The 21,130-nt window shown below is 31.4% G+C and overlaps 1 protein-coding gene across 1 annotated transcript in view; it reads right to left on the bottom strand.

Moving 5' to 3' along the window:
- Window positions 1–579: 579 nt before the first annotated feature.
- The window catches only part of HMR-1_2 (Hmr-1p), a 129,193-nt gene continuing 108,642 nt past the window's right edge, over window positions 580–21,130 (bottom strand). Inside the window, exons 5-14 of the mRNA XM_051215553.1 lie at window positions 18,200–18,508; window positions 16,990–17,388; window positions 16,310–16,453; window positions 9,778–10,143; window positions 8,914–9,055; window positions 7,050–7,510; window positions 6,357–6,959; window positions 4,381–4,764; window positions 3,393–3,723; window positions 580–2,323 (exon numbers count right to left, since the gene is read on the bottom strand). Coding sequence (XP_051073690.1) covers window positions 2,157–2,323; window positions 3,393–3,723; window positions 4,381–4,764; window positions 6,357–6,959; window positions 7,050–7,510; window positions 8,914–9,055; window positions 9,778–10,143; window positions 16,310–16,453; window positions 16,990–17,388; window positions 18,200–18,508 — 3,306 coding nt within the window. The 3' untranslated portion in view covers window positions 580–2,156. The remainder of the gene's footprint in view (window positions 2,324–3,392; window positions 3,724–4,380; window positions 4,765–6,356; window positions 6,960–7,049; window positions 7,511–8,913; window positions 9,056–9,777; window positions 10,144–16,309; window positions 16,454–16,989; window positions 17,389–18,199; window positions 18,509–21,130) is intronic.

Genomic DNA, 21,130 nt, shown 5'->3' with positions numbered 1-21,130 from the left:
AGACTTATTTTGCCCTTGACATAATCATATTTATCAATCCTTGACTGCTATCGTCTGTTAATAAAAATGAATGATAATAACCACAGTACTTTACCCCTCTTATCCTTTCATTCCCAAGAAAGTGTCTTCATATGCCACTATCAATTTTATTCAATATTCTTATTGCTTTTTCACGTAATATAAAGTTATGTAGTCTCAATGAGCTTGTATACTATCATGTCATACAACTTATTATTGTTTCTTTATAGTTTACTATCTAGCGTATATATATATATATATATATATATATATATATATATATATATATATATGACTGTACACGAATTTTGCAGTGGTTTTGTTTGGATATATATCACGCTAATCCTACCCAATATTTATAAAACGAGTAAATGCAAAATTTTATGTCAACATTGTGAAAATAATAATCAGCTATATTGGTTTTCATTACTGTAGTTTCTGATTTGTAATAAATCAGATTTACTTATTTTTATGGGAAAGACAAGAATCAGTTTTGCTTCCCACTAGAAAATGTAACTACAGCAAGCTATTTTTTAATGATGAATTTGTTTGGTTTGAATGTAGTTGTTATTGCAAATTGAAGCCAGTTGAGGATTCGTTGAAAATAGTGAGCATTGGACTATCACCTCATCTTTATATAAGGCATCTAATTACGCCAGAGCCACAATGTAAACTAATTGTATAAGAACCGAAGTGATAGACATTAGAATTACTTTTATTGGTTTTGTAGACTCTTTCCATACCTCACTTCGTTTTGTAAAATTGTGAATTGTCGGTCAGAATCCCAAAACCAACAAATATTTTAATTAACAAGTTTATTTATGCTTCATGGGTTACTGAGAATGGTTTTTGAATAGATTTTGTCAGTACAATATTCAGTGCTGATGACAGAAAGTCGATTAATGAAGGGCTAAGTATGTTGTTTATGAAATATTCTTACCTTTAAATATGTATTAACCAGATTTTAGATGAAATATTCTTAGGGTCGATTATATTTAAGGGTGACCTATCAGCATACCATGAAATTTTACGTAAATATTTGAACTACTTATGAGTAGTATAGATTATATAACTCAACTTATGAGATCTAATTTCATTGTGACGTCTATCAAATACAGCTTACTAGTCGATAGGCATTGGTGTAATTAGAAAGCTTTAACCGAAACCCTTTTTTAATCAGTCTATGAAGATAAGATATTTTGTACAAGACACTTTAAATTACACTCTTTATTTACTAATACTAAACTACTTATCATTGACTGCCCATTGAAATCTAACTTCATTGTCTTCGCAAGTGAAAAGACAAAGACTTTCTGTTGTCTGCGGAATTTTTACCTTTAGTTTTTAAGAATAGAATATTTCCAGGAACGAAACAACTCGAGTTCGGGGTATTAATAGGAAAATTTTTAGATTAAATTAGATTTCCTAGTAGAGAAATGTTTAAATAAAGGAATATCTAAAAAAAGAAAGTATTTGCGATTTTCTAAATAGACAGATACAAACACAGAAATTTTTTTATAAAACAGGTATAGTTCAATGTGTCAATTTTTTTTATTTTGCTTAATTAATAACCTAAGGAATGTAAACTTTAATTGTATCTCTAACTAGTAAATGTATTTACATGTTAATTGTCAATCAATCAAAGTATACTATGAAATTATTGATCATATAGAAACAGCATAACCTGGTGACAAATTTATAGATAAAGACAGTGTGAATGAAAATTTCAATAATTAGCAAACAATAGGGTTTTTTAAGGAAATGTACAGATTCAGATATATGCTTATATACATACATGAGAGAAGCTATAATCAATTTTCATACAATACCATAGAGGCAGACATTGAATTACACTTAATTATATGTGAAATTAAACAATACGATGAATGCATAGAGAAGAATGAAGATGGAATAACTGAGAGATTATATAAATAGAGCATAAGGTATTTTTGTTTCTCAGAATCGAACATCAAACTTATCGTTTTTCCTTTTGTAGAATACTTTTAATATCATAATGTGTTGTTTTTACCGATAAGTTAGTATTTGTCTTGAAATAAGTATTTCTTCTCGTATTATACAAATTTTGAAGCAAACTAAATCCTTTCTAACTTGTTTTTAATAGTCTTTCTCCATTCTGTTCATGATGTGGACATGCAAAAGGGATCTTTGTGTTGATAATCTGGTCCCATTGGTGAGGCGGTTGTTTCAAACCATGGATTACTTAAACTGACATCAGATTTATCTGTTAAGTTTGAGTTGAGTGATGCATCATTTTGAATAGTCGACTCATTCCATATACTTACACCTAGTTAAGAAAAGGAAATAATGAGTTGGTGAGAAAACATTTCACAGTACGAATTTTCGTTGATAAAAAAAGTACGAGTTGAGGATTCAGCAGCAATTTATTCAGTTTATTTTCCTACCTTAATTAGACTCATATCCCATAAAACATTAGTTATACCGATCTTTAAAAAATGGCCTCAATATGCTTAATTCACATGTTCTCTTTACCTCTGCAATTATCGAACTTAAATTTATCCGACTTAGTTATTCTTGAAATTTTATTTGCGTTAAACTTGGCTATTTGATTACGGATTCAAATTCATATCAATAGAACCTGACGAGAATTTGTTAAAACTACCATTCTTATAAATATGCCTATTTTAATATGGAGAGATTTTTTAAAATTTCAGTTGTAAATTCGCGAACTGATCTTAAAACAATGAAGATTCTATAATCTTCACAATATCATGTACTGACAATAACCATATTCTCTCAGTTGACTAACTTTAAGATGAAATTCCTGGAGTTCTGATGAAAAGCCATGACCAATGGAGTTTAGTAATATTGGGTGAAAGTTTTCCACCACAGCCAATGGGGACGTTCACACAATATACTGAATTAATTGTTGATATTTATATGATTGGATGCCGTATCAGTGGTCTAGAGGTTAAGGATTTGTGCTCACGATCGTAAGTCCTGAGTTACATTACTTGTAGCTGGGTGGTAGATGCTCACTCCTGAGGGGTTCTATACAAGGACGAGACAACCACTCGGTGCTTCCTGGTTTTTGTTGGTAATCCAGCTAGGATCAATGTATGATTTAAAACTATGAAAATTCGAATAAAATATTGTTGATGATATTTAATTCTTATGAGGCTCCTAGAAATAAGTCAAGTAATGTTTAACAGTCTCAATCATGTTGATTGATTTTGTCATACTTTTTGGACAGGTCTGAATTTATTAACTAAATTATTAAACTAATTTAGATCCCATAATCTATTATGAAATTTAAAAAAAACTTTATTGACACCAATTTTTTAGTATAAGACTTTTAATTGGTTTCATGAAAAGTTTATGAAAAAAATCGTTACCTTCTTCAGGGTTCATATTTGAAATGATTGTTTCTGCCTTATGTGGATCACAATTTTGTACAGTTAGTTCTTCTTCACTTCCACCACGACCGGAATCGGATGCATGTTCTTCAAATGATATGATTTGTTCAACACCTAAATTTGATCTGTGACTTACTGTCATACAGTTGTAAAATGTCCCTAATTTAGGTACTGTTGTAACTAACCTCTTCCCTTGATGCCTAATTAACCTGTCATCCAAAGGATTATCAGGTAGATTCATTTTAAAGTGTGTTGAGTTCATAGGATTTGCTTCGTGTAAAGCCTCACTGTTCTCTGTTATCTGAGAATCCTGTTCAATGGAAATATATAAAAATAACTAAGGCACTTATGAGGAGAATAAGCAATTCAATGATTATTTCAAGAAACTTGATTTGATACCAGTTCCACAGCAAAGCCAGTAGAAGCAACAAAAAATAGGTAATAATACGCCTAGTTGAAAAGATATTAGCAGTGGATTACTATAACCAGGTTATACACTCCATTTAAGTGTCAAATAATTGAATAAGTAAGATATTCAACCATCTGTTAACTGATTTTCCTGGAACAACTAGAAATTACTCTACAACTGAGATGAACTATACCGATTCCGTCAGCTACTGATTAAAATTTCGCAGTGAGAAAGTCCATTCTTTACAAAGTGCTAAGTGACTCTCCCCACAACTAAAACAAGTATGTTATTACCTGGTAGCAGAACGTTTAGTCGGAAAGTTGCTTCTGTTTACATGCAAGAAACTTCAAATAACCATAATTATAAAAAAACTAAGTTTATAATTTCTCTATTTGGTCCTATTGTTTGAGAATATCAGGAGGAAGAGCTTCCGTTTGCATGTAGAATGCTCTGTCGTTTTTGTAATTTTTTTCACCACTTCTGACCAGTAGTATTTCACCAAACTACTTATTAGTCATAATAAAACTCTTTGGAATAAACAAGTTCTAAATTACTTACCATTTGATCTTCATTGAAATTGCATATAATTTTAGACACTACCGGTATCGGTCTAGTAACACAAAAAGCATTTACAGGATCCAGTTTTATATTAAATGCAGGCAAGGCACTGTTCGAAGTTGAAGTCATTGAATCATTAGAATAACCAATTGTTATCCCAGAAAGTCTATTGGATCGGGGTAGAAATATTTGATCTTGAATTTCATCAAATCCATCAGTACTCATTTGTTGATTGAGAACACGTACAGCAACAGCTTGGTCATTATTTCTGGAGGAAAGTGATAGATTAGCCAAAGCTAAATCAGGTGAGATATGAATATCATGAAGTTGACTATTCCTCAAGTTTTCGTACGTAACTTGCGGTGTTTCATTCTGTGTATAATTCTTGAGTTGACCAATAAATAAGATTTTCATTTTAGATAAAAATAGAAAGATAGGAAATGAGTCAAAACAATTATTGAAATTTGCATATTTTAAAGATGCACCATTTCTGTTCAACAATGCGCTATGTTATCGTTAAATCATCACTTACTGATAGGCTAAACAGAAATACCTGGAAGCACTCGACGACCGTTTCATTCTGGTGTGGAGCTCCTCCTCAGTGCGCATTCACGATCCCGCCTGTGGGATTCGAACCCAGGACCTACCGGTCTCGTGCGCGGACGCTTAACATCTAGAACACTGAACCGGCATCCAACGGTGTTACTGTCTAACTTCAACCGATCCACGAAGTTGAGCCACCGTTTACCAATGTCTTCAATGAGTTACTATCTCACAACAGACCCGGTTGAACTCCACTGGTCACGGCTTCTCATTAGAAGTTCAGGAAATACCTCTAGAACCCAGTCACCAGTGAGCATATGATGATTATTATCGGAAGGGGCTTTTGTGAATATTTTAATAATTTAATAGTTGAATTCATTAGTTAATTGAAGCTAGACCACGGGGTCGTCAATGCGAATTGTTGAGGAGTCCCACAATAGGACGAAACAGCCGCCCAGTGCTTCCAGTTTTTCCATGATAGTCTAGCTTAAAATGACTCATGAATTCAACTATAAAATTACTAAAATCTACACAAAACCTCCTTCTGATAAACAGAAATTGACCATTTTATTTGTTGGTACTTAACTTTAATGAAATGATAAAACGTTTCGCTGGAACGTTTATTATAAAAGACTTAAAAAATAAACCAGGTCTGAATTCAATGACTTCACAAATTTGCTTCTAATAGTTTAAAGTAAACAATATTTGTGTATTACACAGTATCCCACTATAATTGATAATTCAGAAGAATAGATGCTAAACTCCGACAACTCACTGTTTTCTACCTGATAAGACATCTTACTGTATTGTCATTCAAGTGTCTTGTAACTAACAGTGATGAACCAGTGACCGATTCAGGGACTAAGGGTTAAAGGGTCTTTTATGTTGACTGCTGTTAAAATCTTACACTAAAGGATTGTTTCCCGTCGACACACCTGTAAAGATCTCAGTAGCTAAGAGCGAATCTTCTATAATGTTATCGACAGATTTGTAAAAGTATATCTGACGTATCAATGTATCTTGAATTGTAAGGATTATTTCTTCCGGAAAACGCTGTAATAATTTCCTGTTTATCATCGAGACTTTAAATCCTATAAACAACAAATAATTTTGTTCATTGGTAATTGACTAACTGTTTGATTGATCTATTGTTTCATCTATAACATGATGTCCCTCCAAAGATAACTGTGATCATACAGATAAATTACTTGAAAAGCTACTTAGATTCAGAGTGCGACATTTAGAATTGATTAGTCCAGCATATATTTGAAAATTATAAATACTAAAGTCTTACTTATTTAAGGATTTATCATATAATTAAGTGGTTAACTACATATGATAAAATATTACTACAATGCTAAAAATGTTAAAGTTCTGTCACCGTTTTCAATGTAAATTTATATATCAATTAATCATCGCTTATGTTAACTTACCATATGGTTTTCTGTTTGATTATTATACCTGGGATTTATGAGAATATGTTGGTCATTTGAAATGTCGTTTTTTGAATCATTCGAAGGACTATGGAATGGGAACGACATATTTCCGTAATTCGCTTGACTATCTCTAACATGATGCAACCAGTTGTCCATACACACGTCACCGTTAAGTGGACCAGGAGGCCTATGAAATGTCGTATGATGAGAACCATTAGAAACTGGAAAACCTCGTTGATCCATTGTACCATTAATGAAAGACCCATTTTCATCCACTATTATTCCATTATTTGAGTCTCGACCTCCTGGATACGTTGGAGGTCTATTTCTTAATCTATCATGTCTTCCATTTGCGCATCTATTTCCATGACGATTTCGTGAGCATGGTTTCGTAACACAAAAAACAGCCGAAATTAGTATAGCTGCTAGAATTCCTGAAACGATGGATAACGCAGTAATAATTAGAATGTTTTTGCCACCGCTTGGACCCCATTCATCGAGTCCAAGTCCAGTTATGTTGCTCACATAGTAACTAGATGATAATGAACTTTGTCCCAAGCCTCCTGACGCAGGCTTGTCTTCAACAAGTAACGGAAGAATCTGAAATGAGTGTGGAAAGAAGGACGAATTGTCATCATCTTATGTAATAATAAACCAATTAATCTTGTAAATATAATATTGATGAGTTACCTTTTGATCTATTTTCATTTGAGGATGCCCACGGTCAGATGCGGTCACTTTAAAGAAGTGATACCCCAAATCAATTGGTGCCATATGACGTATTAATATTAATTCGCCAGTCTCTGGCTGCACTCTAATGAGAGGATTTGGTCTGATCTTATCCACTGATAAATCATAAAATTCTTCAAGCAAGTAAAATACAGCCCCATTGTCTCCAGCATCCGGATCTTCAGCATACAGTTTACTTATCACTTGATCAGGTTTTTCGTAAACAGATAGGCGAACTACTGGCTCAGGAGCCGTAGACTGTGTATTTGTATCTGTAAGCGGACTTGATTCACTTTGATATTCTTGATCACTACGCTTTTGATTACCCTTTACTACTTTATAATTGTGATCTTCAAAAGGTTGGTCATAAAGTACGATGCCCTTATTCATATGTCGTTTGAATCCACTGAGTTGTGTGTTATCTAAGCGTAAGGAAAAATGCAAAGATCTATTTAAGGGTATTCGTAATAGATGACCAGTTAAAGTAATTTAGGAGAAATAAAACTCCAAAATTTCGAAGATATTTACAGAAATGTTCCATAAATTTAGTTTTATTAACTCTACGTACTGACATACACCACTTGAATAGAATGATTAACTGTAATTTAAAACTACTATAGAACTTCGAAAAAGATATGCAAACAATTCTCGACAGAAAAGGTTCTGCTCATGGACTAATTGCGCCAGTATATTTTCAGTTGGAAATGGTATTGAGTACTCATGATCTTCCACAACTTTTTCGACAGCCAAACCCATTAAATACTTAAAAGATCATTTCCTCTGTTTTTCACACTTATGTATATTTTCTGTGGAGGTCGATAACTCATTGCACACCTTCTGCCATGTTCTTCATAACCACTGACTTTTCTGAACATAAACACCAAATGAGTAGTATAAATTGCTGACTTACAATCAATCTGCTTGATAGTTTAATTATTACTCATTGTGAATAGTTTGGGGATCCTTTCATTTCAGATCCATCTCACTGAAATGATAATGTAAACAGTTTCAACTTGTACAAGTATGAATCACTTTTCTCTTGGTTCTTCTCCTTCTAGGCTTCTTTAACTGTCAAATTGCAAATTCTGAACTTCAAAACAGTCCTAACACGAGCCTGTTTCAAATATACATTCTTCAGTTGACTTCAACACAACCGTTATACATCAAATATCAAAATATTTACCTTTGAAGACTTTTTGAAGAGTCTATGTTCTTCAGTAAGCTGTGAAATGTCCTTATATTACGTAATATTGTTGGTAGAAAAAACTATCGGCAAGAGAAATTTGTGAACGGAAATTGTTTGAGTCACTAAACCTGTAGTATCATAAATTAACAGAAGTAGTACATTATCTTTAGAAACCATAAATAAGAAAGCATGCCTAATGATAGTGAATAGCTTTTCTTTATCAACAGTTCGCATTTAGGATCTACTGACTTTCATTTGAGGTCAACGATAACAATGGGACTATCGAATTTGTTTGCTGTAAAACCTTTTCTAGTTGTATTACAGTGTAGAATTTTATTAGAGCACATCATGATATAAAACGAAATGAAGAGTGTACAACAATATGAGCACATTAGATGACAAACAGTATCGAATAACTTGATTTATTTGAATATCTTTCACTGATATCATAATTATTCAGACATGGATCATTTTGAACTATAGCTAACTTTCCACTATTTCTATGTGACAAAGTGTATCACATATTTCAGTAAATTCACTGGTAAGTAATGTTAGGCTTACTATATAAAATTCTTTTAAAATCACTGTCTGACTTTGGTGTAGGACTATTATTTACAAAGGGAATAATATTCAACGTACTCGGAATTAAAAGTCCATGTGGACTCAAAAACTGGGGTTGGTTATCATTTAAGTCCAGAACAATGATGCCAATAGTTCCAGTTGTTGTTAATAGTTCATCAGGTGACTGGTCACTCACAACGACTGTGAGGCGATAATGATCCTACAAATCAATACATAGATTCATTACTATATATATGGGAATATTTTGACCATTGTCATTTGTAATATGGTTAGAAAGAACAAATAGATCATATATTGTCGTAAGGCTATATAATAAATGAGAACTGGTATTATTGAATATCTATTTAGAGTAATTAGATTATTCAACTGACCAAGATGACAAAATACTTGTCTGTTTACGACTCATTTGGGATATAAATAAATACGACTGTAATTCAGCTCTTCAAAAAACTCTCCATTCAGATCTAGTATTCTATATTCTCATAGTAGCCTAGTTAAGCTTTTAGAGACATCAGTCAGCAATCTAATCGGAGACGGAGTACAACAGTCTGTCCCCCCCAAAAAAAACTATACAAATAATTAGTATTGTAATTTTATAGAAGTAAACCATTTACTTCAGTGTTTTTTCAAACTAGATTTAACTTGGTTAACAATTTTTCCTACGTGAGGGATGAAAATAATTGTATGTGTAGTCGAAGGAACTAAGATGAGTTTTTCATGTTTGATAGCCATAAGTTATTTGGAGAACTTTGGATTTTATATAAATCAGTTACAATTACCTTTTCCTATCCTTTCAGAGCATTGTGATTAGTCCCAGAACATCTATGTTTATCCTAATATTCTATACTACTAACAAAATATTAAGTAGGTTAGTGATGTAATAGCCATGTTTCAATAGTAATCAGCCAGCATTACACTTACCTTCTCTTCTCTATCCAACTCAACATTTGTGTACAGTGAACCATTAGGTAAAAGTCTGAACCTTTCGTGTAGGCGGTATACTGGATCTGGAAATAACATGAATCTCAATTCAGCATTTAATCCTTCATCTTTATCAGATGCCAGTATGTTACCCATATATGTATTGACCGGCATATTTTCTCTCACAATAAATAAGTTTTTCAAACCAAAACGTCCTATAGGTAGATCATTGGTTTTTAAAAGAGACTCATCGGCTTCATATGACGCCAAGACTGGACTGTGGTCGTTGACATCCAAGACAGTTATATTGATTAAAACAGACGAAGATAAACGAGGTTTTCCATTATCCAATGCAATCGCTGTGACCTAATATAGAAATGATCATAGTTATAGTGAGCAAAGTTAGATATATACATTTTTAATTTTGATTCGGCATATTACAATAAAGGTCTTTACTTTGTTACTGAATACATCTTCTAAACATATATACGTCTCAGATGCTTTATATTTTCTAAAATCGGCATTTCGTGAAATTATCTGAAATCATTAGTCATTCTATTGGAAAGATAAAGACTTCCTTATGTGACTATAATATCCATTTTTGAATAAGTCACCATAGATAACTGAGTTAAAATCTAATCAAATAAAATGAAGATTGTTAGATAGAAGCTTTATTGGAAAGCATATTATCAACATTTCTCTTTGTGATTGGAATTCTATACGGTACTACAATACATCGATTTCCAGTAGTCATAATATTTATATATTTGCTGTCATCAGATAGGTTAATTAAATGGAAAAATGACAACCACTTCGATAAACTACTTTGGTTGTTTAAACATAAATAGAAAGCCAGACTATTGATCCAAATATGAGTAGCGATTTCTGTCATGGGTTTACAATTCCAAGTATCACAGCTCGGTTCGCGGATCAATAAGCCAGTAATACGAAGATTAATATCACTAAATTCTTACCAATAACCATCAATATATCTAAGAATAGTGAGTAATCAACTGATATAACATAGTTTTAATCTATTTAAACCTTAACCATTGTGTAATTATTATAAGTGTACAGTGTTTTAGTCAAACGAATTGAAATATTCTCTCTTACGATAAGAATCGAGTTGATTCACTTAACAACTATTTTATTCATCTACCAGTAAAATAACCGAGTTACTTTTTTTGAAATATCCATGTCTATGAATACATAAACAAATAAATAAATTTGTTTCACAATATGACGTAACATCATTAGTGTTAGAAATCGGAAGTAGATGTTATTATTTCTCTAGGTTATAAAAATATGTATTATTACTAACAATATGATTTTAACATATACACACTTCACAATCATCAACTGTCAATGTTTACAGTTAAAGATCTGAATAGAATAATCAAAATAGTGACTGGAATCCAATATGCATCAGCGTTTAAATACAAGGTGGAAAACTAAACAATAAATCCTAAATAAGATTTTTTTAAACCTAAAAACAACATTTAAAGTATTTAAAATAACATAGCAACTAAGTTGTTTTCTTTTCTTTGTGAGATAAAAGTGTGTTTTTTTTTCAAATGTGTCAAAACCACATACATACACTTATCACTTTTACACATGTATTACAAAAGTTAAGTGATCGAAATGATTAACTGATCTCACGTACTTATGTAGAGAACTCAAACATTAGTTATTCGTTATAGTTTAGATTTCGAACATGAATTCGTATGAAATTAATGAAGTACGGAGAAGCAAAATGTACTGAATATTAGATATTTTTTTAGTTAAACTCAATTGAATACTGGTTAACCCAAGTAAATGTGTATGGATTGTTCATAAGACGGACGTAAGTATTAAAAAATTCTTCGGTAAACTCTGATTACTAATGGTTATTTGTGATGCCATTTGTGCTAGCTAAAAAGACTGGATTCTTTTGATGACTTATAATCATTATTGTAAGTTAAATATTAGCTTTTCAGCTGTGGATTAAAATTCAGTGATTACAACGTACAGTTGTTTATCACTTCGAATGATTACTGAAGGGACATGTAGTTCAAACAATGAATAAAGCACCATAAATATCGCGATTAATTAGCAGCCGATATTACTAACTTCATAGATAGTTTACATTACAAGCTGATTTCAGCTTGAAAAGCATTGAAAACTAGGAATTGCTGGATAGTTGTTTCATCACAGGTTTGGACTCAGAAGCAGTTTACACTTATGACCACTCTAAAGATCAAACCCAGGACATTCAGGCTTCGTGGTGAACGGCTCACCTCTGTTTCTGACTTCGGTAAACTCAGTATATTACAGGACGACAGTCCACGACGTTGTTGAACTCCATTGGTCACAAATGTTCACTTAAACTGTGGAAATTCTTCTTGCAATTAGTTTTTGGTGACCGTTTAGATGAAGCAATTTAGTAGTATATGCTATTCATATATTGAATTACTGCTACTACACTTACATCCTAGTAATAATTAATTTTATTCAGATTGTTTTGAAAACGTACAGCAATAGTAAGGAATACTTCAATGAATGGTCGTATTTATTTTGATGAAAGATGTAAAATAATAAAAGCAGTAATCAAATAATATAATTTAATATAATCCTATATCTTAAAACTTAAGTTGTGAGATAAAATATGTTCATACAGTAACGGTATCGTCTATATTTCTCTGGAATACTTGGTAATTTGTATAAATTAACCATTAATTCGGAGAACGTTCGTGGAAAAATATTCTTCAAATTCTGTAATGATCTATAGATACACTTGGTATTGTTTAGGACTGCAATTGATCAGTTTCTTGTTGGCATATATGAATATTGTACGGGTTGCCTCGATATTGTCTTAAGTCACAAGCTTTATAAAAAAAGATGGATAGTGGCCAGCTGACGAATACCAAATAGAATGAAACGAGCGTTCTGGATTCCACTGTTAGCCACTATCCATCTTTGCTTATAATCAATAGATAGTTTAAGCTAACCGGAAAGAAAATTCTAGATCATATTTCTGTGCCTCAGATCGTCACCAGATAGACTTAAGTGCAATCTAGCATTCTAAGGACCTATTAACTTTATCCGTAATCGACGCATGAATTAATGTGCTAAAGTTTTAAATCTACCTAGGATTAAACATTTCTTCAATGTTTACAGAAAGATCTCCCAACTGAGCACTAATAATCTAAACAAAAACTTTCCCTTTGGTTGACTATAGTCATTTAACTTTATTTGACTAATTTGTTTACTAATTATTTGGTATTTTACAATTTCACCAACTATACATCATGATAAAGCTAATTGTTATTACTTTTACATAAAGTAGATCAATTGTCTTGTTGTATATTTGGTTAACATGCGATAGAAAGAAAGAAAGAAAAGAAAAACTCGACAAGAGAAAACCATACAGAAACAAAACATAACGTTAAAAAAATACACAAATATGGTAAATTGTGTTTAAACGATGAAGATAATAAATATCATTTAAAAATTAATTAAATTGTCAATTCCTTTTTAAAAAAACACTTTGCATGTTGATTGAAGTGACCAAAACTTTAAAGTAGGATTTTTCTGATTTATGTTTAACATTAATGATATCAGTCTTCTTTTAAAAAACTGGGGGTATTTTAGCGGATAAAGATAAACAATGATTAACTAAAACAATAACGCTAACATGGTTATTAGTTGTTGTTTATCAACAGAAAGAAAGTCGGAGAAATATTGGAGTTAAAGAGATTTAGAAAGATATTTCCTATTGGTAGGGGATACTTTTTACAAAAGTTATTAATGACAGTAGAAAAGATATAGTCCAAAACTGGCTAATTAAATGATAATAACTAGGGATTCTCTGGTGATTTTTTATTCGAAATAGTTTACCAAAAGTTTTTCTTTTTGATGTAAATTTATGATGTATGTGAGTATTTGGTGACTAAAGCGGTTGATAATAAGTAATTTCGAATGATATTTGTACTATAAGACGTGCTAATCAAAATTAGAATATGTAACTTGTTCAATTCTAATCAATTGGTTGTATGGTATTACATAGTTACTTGTCAATATGGTTAACCTCTTATTTAAGTAGAAATTGTGATTGGGTGATAATAAATAACGGAACCTTATACAAGAGAATGTTACGGTTTTAATCTACGAGCTTAGTTTATTATGAAATTGCTTCAATATACTTTTACGGTTTTGGATTTAATTAATTAATTTTGTATATTGAACTCATTATTCATTGATAACTTACCAAAACTTAGGCAATGATAACACGTTTATCGGTATACCTTCTTCCTTACTTTTCCTTGATAGAACGTCACTCAAGCGTATTAGAATACATGAGATGTAAAGTGTAATATAAGTGCTCAACAATATCTTAAATTTTCTTTTCTATAGCGTATATTGTAAAGGAAAGCTTGAGGTAGTCAAGTTTAAAACTGAATGATAAATCACGATTATTGTAGGAGCTTTGAAGGTATTTTTTAATCTTGACAGTTAAAAAGTGTATTAAAGTGAAATATCTTGCAAGACGTTATATTTTGGGCTCAGAATTCCTTACATCAACTAAGTGTAATATTGAATAGGATCGTTATTATTAAATATCAACTTAAATTAAAACTTCATCAGGATAGTTATATAGCTCTATCCCTAATCTACTGTTAAACTTAAATGAAGATCGACAGAACAACGGATGAAATTTATGAGACTTAAAATGTGTTCAATAACCAAAATGAAACTTTTGATGTATTGTGTAGTCATTGAACGAAACTTCAACCAACTACATTTAATCTTTTAATCAGTTTTGCAGCGATATTGAGATTGTATTATCGCTCATTTACCGAGTACAGATTCATGTACCTGGCTTCAAGCCACACTCAAAGTGTCCAGATTAGTGATACTACTTAGTTGTCCAAATCAAAGTGGGTAGAACAGCATTTGAGTATGTGACCTAGTGTTCAAAAGTTAAACACTCTGAAAAGTGAACTATCACTTCACACGACTTCATATATATCGACTTAAAGTCATCATGACAGTTTTTAGGACGCTTATACGTATATCTTGTTTATCTTGGTGAGTTCAAATAAGAGCTATTATTATTCAATACAGTTCAACGATTTGTAATTAAACACTATATTTACGAACTACTTACATGAAATAAAATGTAGTAAAAAATATAGTCAATCAATGTTCAGATTCTTTATTAATTAGTTATGCATAATTTTTCAATAAATATCACTTTGTAGTGGACGAGAACACAAATGGGGACAATCAAATGTATTTGAACACAAATTAAAGAATCCCTTAGTAATATCTGAGATCCATACAGTAAATACTTCATTCGCAAAATATTGTTCCTTCATTTTCACACCAATCATTCTCTGTTCTTGTTCTCTTCTCTTCGATCTTCTTAACTTTCTACCACCAGCTATTTCACTTTCAATTGATGATAACACACTACTGTCAACATCAGTAGCACACACAACAACTTGACTGGCATGTTCAACAACAAACTACATTGAGATAATCTTGGAATTACTTGATTGGTTCAAACCAAATTAATTGTAGAATTATGATTTCCCAAAAAGTTTATGGTAACACACAATTATGGTTTCATTTTGAATTTCTAAAACCCATTTCTTGTGATATCAGTTTTAATATATCGTCTATAAAATGACCGAAAGGATCTGCATAGGTTAGAATTTCTGAATTATAGTAAGATAAAAACAACTATAAATAAAGTATTTAGCATCACATTATTAAGTTCGATCCAGAAGAGGAAATATACACATTTAACGAAAATACATATCAGCTTTGTAGAATAAATCAGTTAATGGTCAGAAAATCAAGCTTTGCAAACAAGATTACGTGGAAGATTATATACATGTTGATGCATATTGATTGTAGTAAATAAACTGTCAAGTATATCAGATTTTAACTTTCATTATTTAATGTTAATAAGTCAGTATAGAATACTATGTGAATTAAGGCAATATCGAGGCAGTTCAAGTAAACAATACCAAGTGAATTTAAACTTCACCTCATTGCACAAGCAAGTGGCTATCAGGACTCAGTAGCTAAGTGGATAACGCGATGGCGTTTGAGGCGAACGGTACTGAGTTCGAGTCCTAGAGTGAACATCAACTCTGAGATGCAGGTACATCCGGCTGACGAGTCCCAAACAGGACGAAACGCGCGTCCTGGATTCCACTGCTAGCCACTATCGATCTTTGCTTATAATACTTGTAAATTAAGGCAATATCGAGGCATACGCACAAATTGCACATATGCCAATAAGAGACTGATCAATTACAGTCCTAAACAATAATGTGAAGATTCAAATAAACAATACCAAATGAATTTATACTTTTATTTATAAACGAATGTAACTAGGGTTTTCAATATGAATGAATAAATAAACGAACAAATCGTTAAATGTAATAATAAACTTATCCTACTTCGTTGTAAAAATCTAATAGTAAGCCATATAAAAATGATCCTAGTCTTCTAATTAATTATTGTACCTATAGTTACTTACTTGATATGAATCGCGTATTTCACGATCAAATATTACATTTGGAGTAATCCAACCTGTTAAAGAATCTACTTTGAAGTTAGCTCTATCCAACAGAGAATATGTGATTCTAGCATTTTCTCCTTCGTCTGAATCATGAGCTCTAATCTATCAAGGACAAGAATATAAGATTATTCATTTTATGTGACTAATGAATGTAATAGAGATAAATAGGAATGAATAAAACTACATTTGAAACTAATCAAATTATAATTCATTGAACTATATTATGGTAAATAAATATGTTTAAACGTTATGAATTTACGATTGACTGGCTATTGACATTCTGCCTGTCAGATCAAATCTTATCTACCAGTTATAATTGCAGCCATTTAGTCTGTGTGACCAGACTTTGCGTAGACCATATATTGGTATTATTTTCTTGAAAGCATTCAATGGAAAGCATTAGACATTGTTTCCATGCTGATTGGCATTTGTTTGCAAGAGGCACCCAAAAGAGGTCTTGTGGAATCTTAATAGTTCAATATTAACACCTTAGTGATACTGGGTTACTCGATTTAAAATGTAACCGGTGGCATCAATTCAGTGAAGGTTAGAGATATAACCTTATAACGATTGACATCTTTCGAAAAAACCACTTCATAAAAACTCCCATCATAAATTATATAATATAAAGTACGTACTTGTACTACTTTTTCACCAATAGGATTATTTTCTTGAATGGACATATGATAAATAGAATTTTCAAAAATTGGTTTGTGATCATTTACGTCTCGTATGGATAAAGTTGCTGTCATTGTTGATGTCAAACGTATTTTACTATCAGAGTTATGTGATATCATTCCACCAGAGCTTAAAGCACCATCTGAACAAATTAAATATATGATCAGGTGACCGGGTATAGGATTCTCAGGATCTTCTCTATCAAGCATGATTCTAGTAGTTAGATCGTAAACTTCTGCACTTGGATTAACGGTTGGATCAGGTAAAAAATGAAGTGCCTGACGACGAATCAATCCTGGTGGCTCTGAACATTCTACAAGTCCATTTACGCTAGGACTGTCAGGATCACGTATTCGCACCTAGAATGTAAATTTTGTAAAAAAACGACACCTTATATACTAAATAAATTGTTATAAAGAAATCATTTCATTGAATAAAGTAACTTGACATTTTGTTCATACAATTCCTTTTTCAATTATTAACTTTAGGTATGGATGTCAAATGGAAAACTAGTTTTTAGGCAACAATCTAATGTTATTATCACATTAAGAATCTGGTGCACGCAAAATTTGTATTGGTTTCCATACGGTACTCATAAGCATTATAAATTTTGTTTTGCATGTGAATGAATTTAGTGTTTCCTTTTCGAACCTCATTTCTATGATTAGGTAGAGAGAACCGTATAGTACTTTTTTCAGGTTTTCATTCATCAAAAAGACAAAATTCAATTGAACATTACGTACATATAAGATCAAACCAGTTTTGTTAGTTTTGATATCAAGGCATAGAATTGTTCAGATTGTCGCTCCACCTTGTAAAATACTACTAATACGTTCAGTTCGTTATATTTTTTTAATAAAAGTGTGATTACTGACTAGAATATTTGTGCTATTTGAAGACAGTTTTATTTACGAACTAAAAATTACTCTACAACCATTAGATATGTATCAGATAAACTGGATAGTTGATTCTAATTTCAAACTTTTTTACAACTAACGTCTAATTCACTGAATATGATTCAAACTAAAAATTTCAGGCTTCTCATTGAGTATGAGAAGATTCAATCACTATATAATCATTATTGTTATCGGATAACAGTAACAACTTATAGCATTATTATTATAATAAATAATGATTTATGGAAGATAATAAAATATTTATTCATCTTACTCGTCCAATTAATTTTCCAGGTGGAGAATTTTCATCAGCGATTAATTGTTTAGGATTTAATTCAAATGCTGGTGGTTCATCATTAACATCTAATACTTGAACATTCAATGTAGTACGAGCAGAGAATTCTCCATCAGTAACTTCAACTGGAATTGAATAAATATGACGTAATTCATAATCTAAACTACTATGTAGTCTAACATGTCCATCAGCTTCAATATGAAATGTACTTGACATCACTTGATATTCTAATGAAGAAGCCATTGTATATGTAAGTTTAGATGTACTATCTGGATCATGAGCCACAAGCTAAATAATGTAAACATTTATTAAGATTGAAAGATATTACGGATGGTTTAATGTTTTAATCAGTTTGATAATTGACTTGCTAAAGGATAATATCGTATAATTTATAATACCAAGCACTTTAAAAACTAACAACAATTAAAAACCAACTTCAAAACGAGTACATTTAAGGAGCTGACCATTATTTTAGACATTCAAATGACAAATATATTGAATATATAAATTTAGAAATTAGAATCTTCTATAGTTCGACTTAGATACATTGGTCAATTTTCACAGATTGATAAAGATTTGATGAATATTTGTTGTACTCAAAATTAATTTGATTGATACACTCCATTAAATAATTAAATAATTAAATAGATGTCGACTAAGCGCTCGCACGCGAGATTGATAGGTCATGGGTTAGAATCTCATGAGGCAGGATCGTGGATAAGCACTGATGAGGAGAACGAAACGGCCATCCAGTGCTTCTAGATGTTCCATGGTGTTCTAGCTTCAGTTGCAAGTTATCTTGAAAATACTTTTAATTCACACAAGGTATAATCCCAACTGAGAGAACTTGGAGATAAAACAACACAAGTAAAATAACGCAACTTTCATCGACATTATTGACTTCATACCAAATTATCTGGCAGCATAAGATATGGTATTTCAGTAACATTAGTTTCGTTATCCCACTAATAATAATATACACAAATAAGGATTTTTACACCTTTATGTCGCATGCTTACGTTGGTCAAAGCTACAAAACCTTAAACCATTATCCTTATTACAATTTATTATAATCTTTAAATATAAATTAAATGACTGTAGTTATTTCTAAATGAAATATTTGCTTTTCTCTTATATTACACTCCACAATCCTTAAAGATTTGATAAGTAACTGATTTTTTACTAAAGGTTAATACAAATATTAATAGCTTTTCCCAAAGAGGAACAAACTTGGTGTTACTTTTCTCTAAAAGCTGAATGTTTTCCAATTCAACTAACGTCTAGAATCTAAGTAATCTAAACCATTAGGAAGTTTATATGAGTTTAGTATTCTGTTTATTATTACAGTTGACTGGGTATAAGTTTTAAAGAAGTATGAATTGAAGTTTTCTGTGTGAATTCAGTATCTATAAAAATTTTGAAAATGAGGAGTTAGTCATTGTTTTCGTAATACAAATACTGACAACAAATTAGTCATTTAGAAGATAAATAACATAGAAGTGAAAGATCATTTTAAACCAAACCTCTCTAATCAATATTTTATTCAGAATGTCACTTCAGTTGCTATCATATGATTAAATTTATGAGCTAAAAGTTTGATGTTGGACTTGTGCTCAGAACATGAATGTTTACCGTCAAAACCGTTCGTAGTTTTATAAAATTTTAGAAATGTTCTCTTTACAGCAATTAAAACGGTAGTTTAATAGTTGAATTCATGAGTCAATTGAAGCTAGATCACCATGGAAAACCTCGAAGCACTGGATGATCCTTTCGTTTTAGTATGGGACTCCTCAGTAATGCACATCCACGATCCTGCCCAGCGCGATTCAAACCCAAGACCTATATATATTTTAAGATACAAGTCACTTAATATATCTCTGTATGAATTTATTATGTGGCTGGAAGTCTTTTTCCTTCTTAATACATATTAAAAAGCTATTCTCCTGTACATGGAAAAGACAGATCACGAAATAAATGTATCAGTATCTTTCATGTAGCATTAATTTGTGTGAAATACACAGAAATATCTAACATCTACAAAAGTTTACTACACCTCAAATATGTGAAAAGTAGTGTCACATAGATGTAAAATATCAGATCACTTCTGAATTTTATATAACAATTCCTCTTAATATACTAACGTTTACGTTTGATCTATTCATCAAAAATTTTGGTTCAATCAAATCAATAAATCTTATCTTAACTAAAGGTTCAGTGAATGGATGCATCACACACAGTGTCTTCGAAAGACCACTCACTCTTTTAGGTTTATATTCTTTGTCCATACTTGCCTTAACAAATAAATTTCATCTTTGTCAATGCAAACTATGTGCACCCTCTACCTAATATGATTTGTTCTTCTGACCCAACTGCGCCTAACTTGTTTTCCTTAAAACAAGTGACCAATCATATTAGTTCAAAACTGAGGCTTTTGTCTATCTGCCTTAATAGACAAACGATGAAGTCAAAGAAACCATTACTTATTCCTGATTCACCATTTGTATGTTTTGCGCGAAATAAAAATAGAAATTCACAAGAAATTTATTCAAAACATGGTAATATTCAAGCCAAAACTTTATACAGAAAGTTAGTTTCTAACTCACGATGGGGGTTTGTGGAGACTGTAGTAATTTTAATAGTTGAATTCATGAATGGATCTAAGCTAGACTACCATTTCAATGGTGGTAAATGTATAAAAAACTTACAAAAGTGCTTCGGAATACCAACACCATATTATTGCAGTTATAGGACTGTATGATAAAAATATTAAAGTGATTGTAAAATATTTCAAGTATATCGATTTATATTTCTTTTGTTAAAAAGTGTAAAATACATACCTGAATTTACGAACTAGTGGAAATCATTTTGACCCTAATGTGTACAATGATTTCATGAAACACCAGTAATAAG

The sequence above is a fragment of the Schistosoma haematobium genome, chromosome 1, assembly GCF_000699445.3.
Source record: "Schistosoma haematobium chromosome 1, whole genome shotgun sequence".
NCBI lineage: Eukaryota > Metazoa > Platyhelminthes > Trematoda > Strigeidida > Schistosomatidae > Schistosoma > Schistosoma haematobium.
The sequence above is the reverse complement of the archived record's forward strand: the minus strand, read 5'-3'. Positions and strand labels throughout refer to the sequence as shown.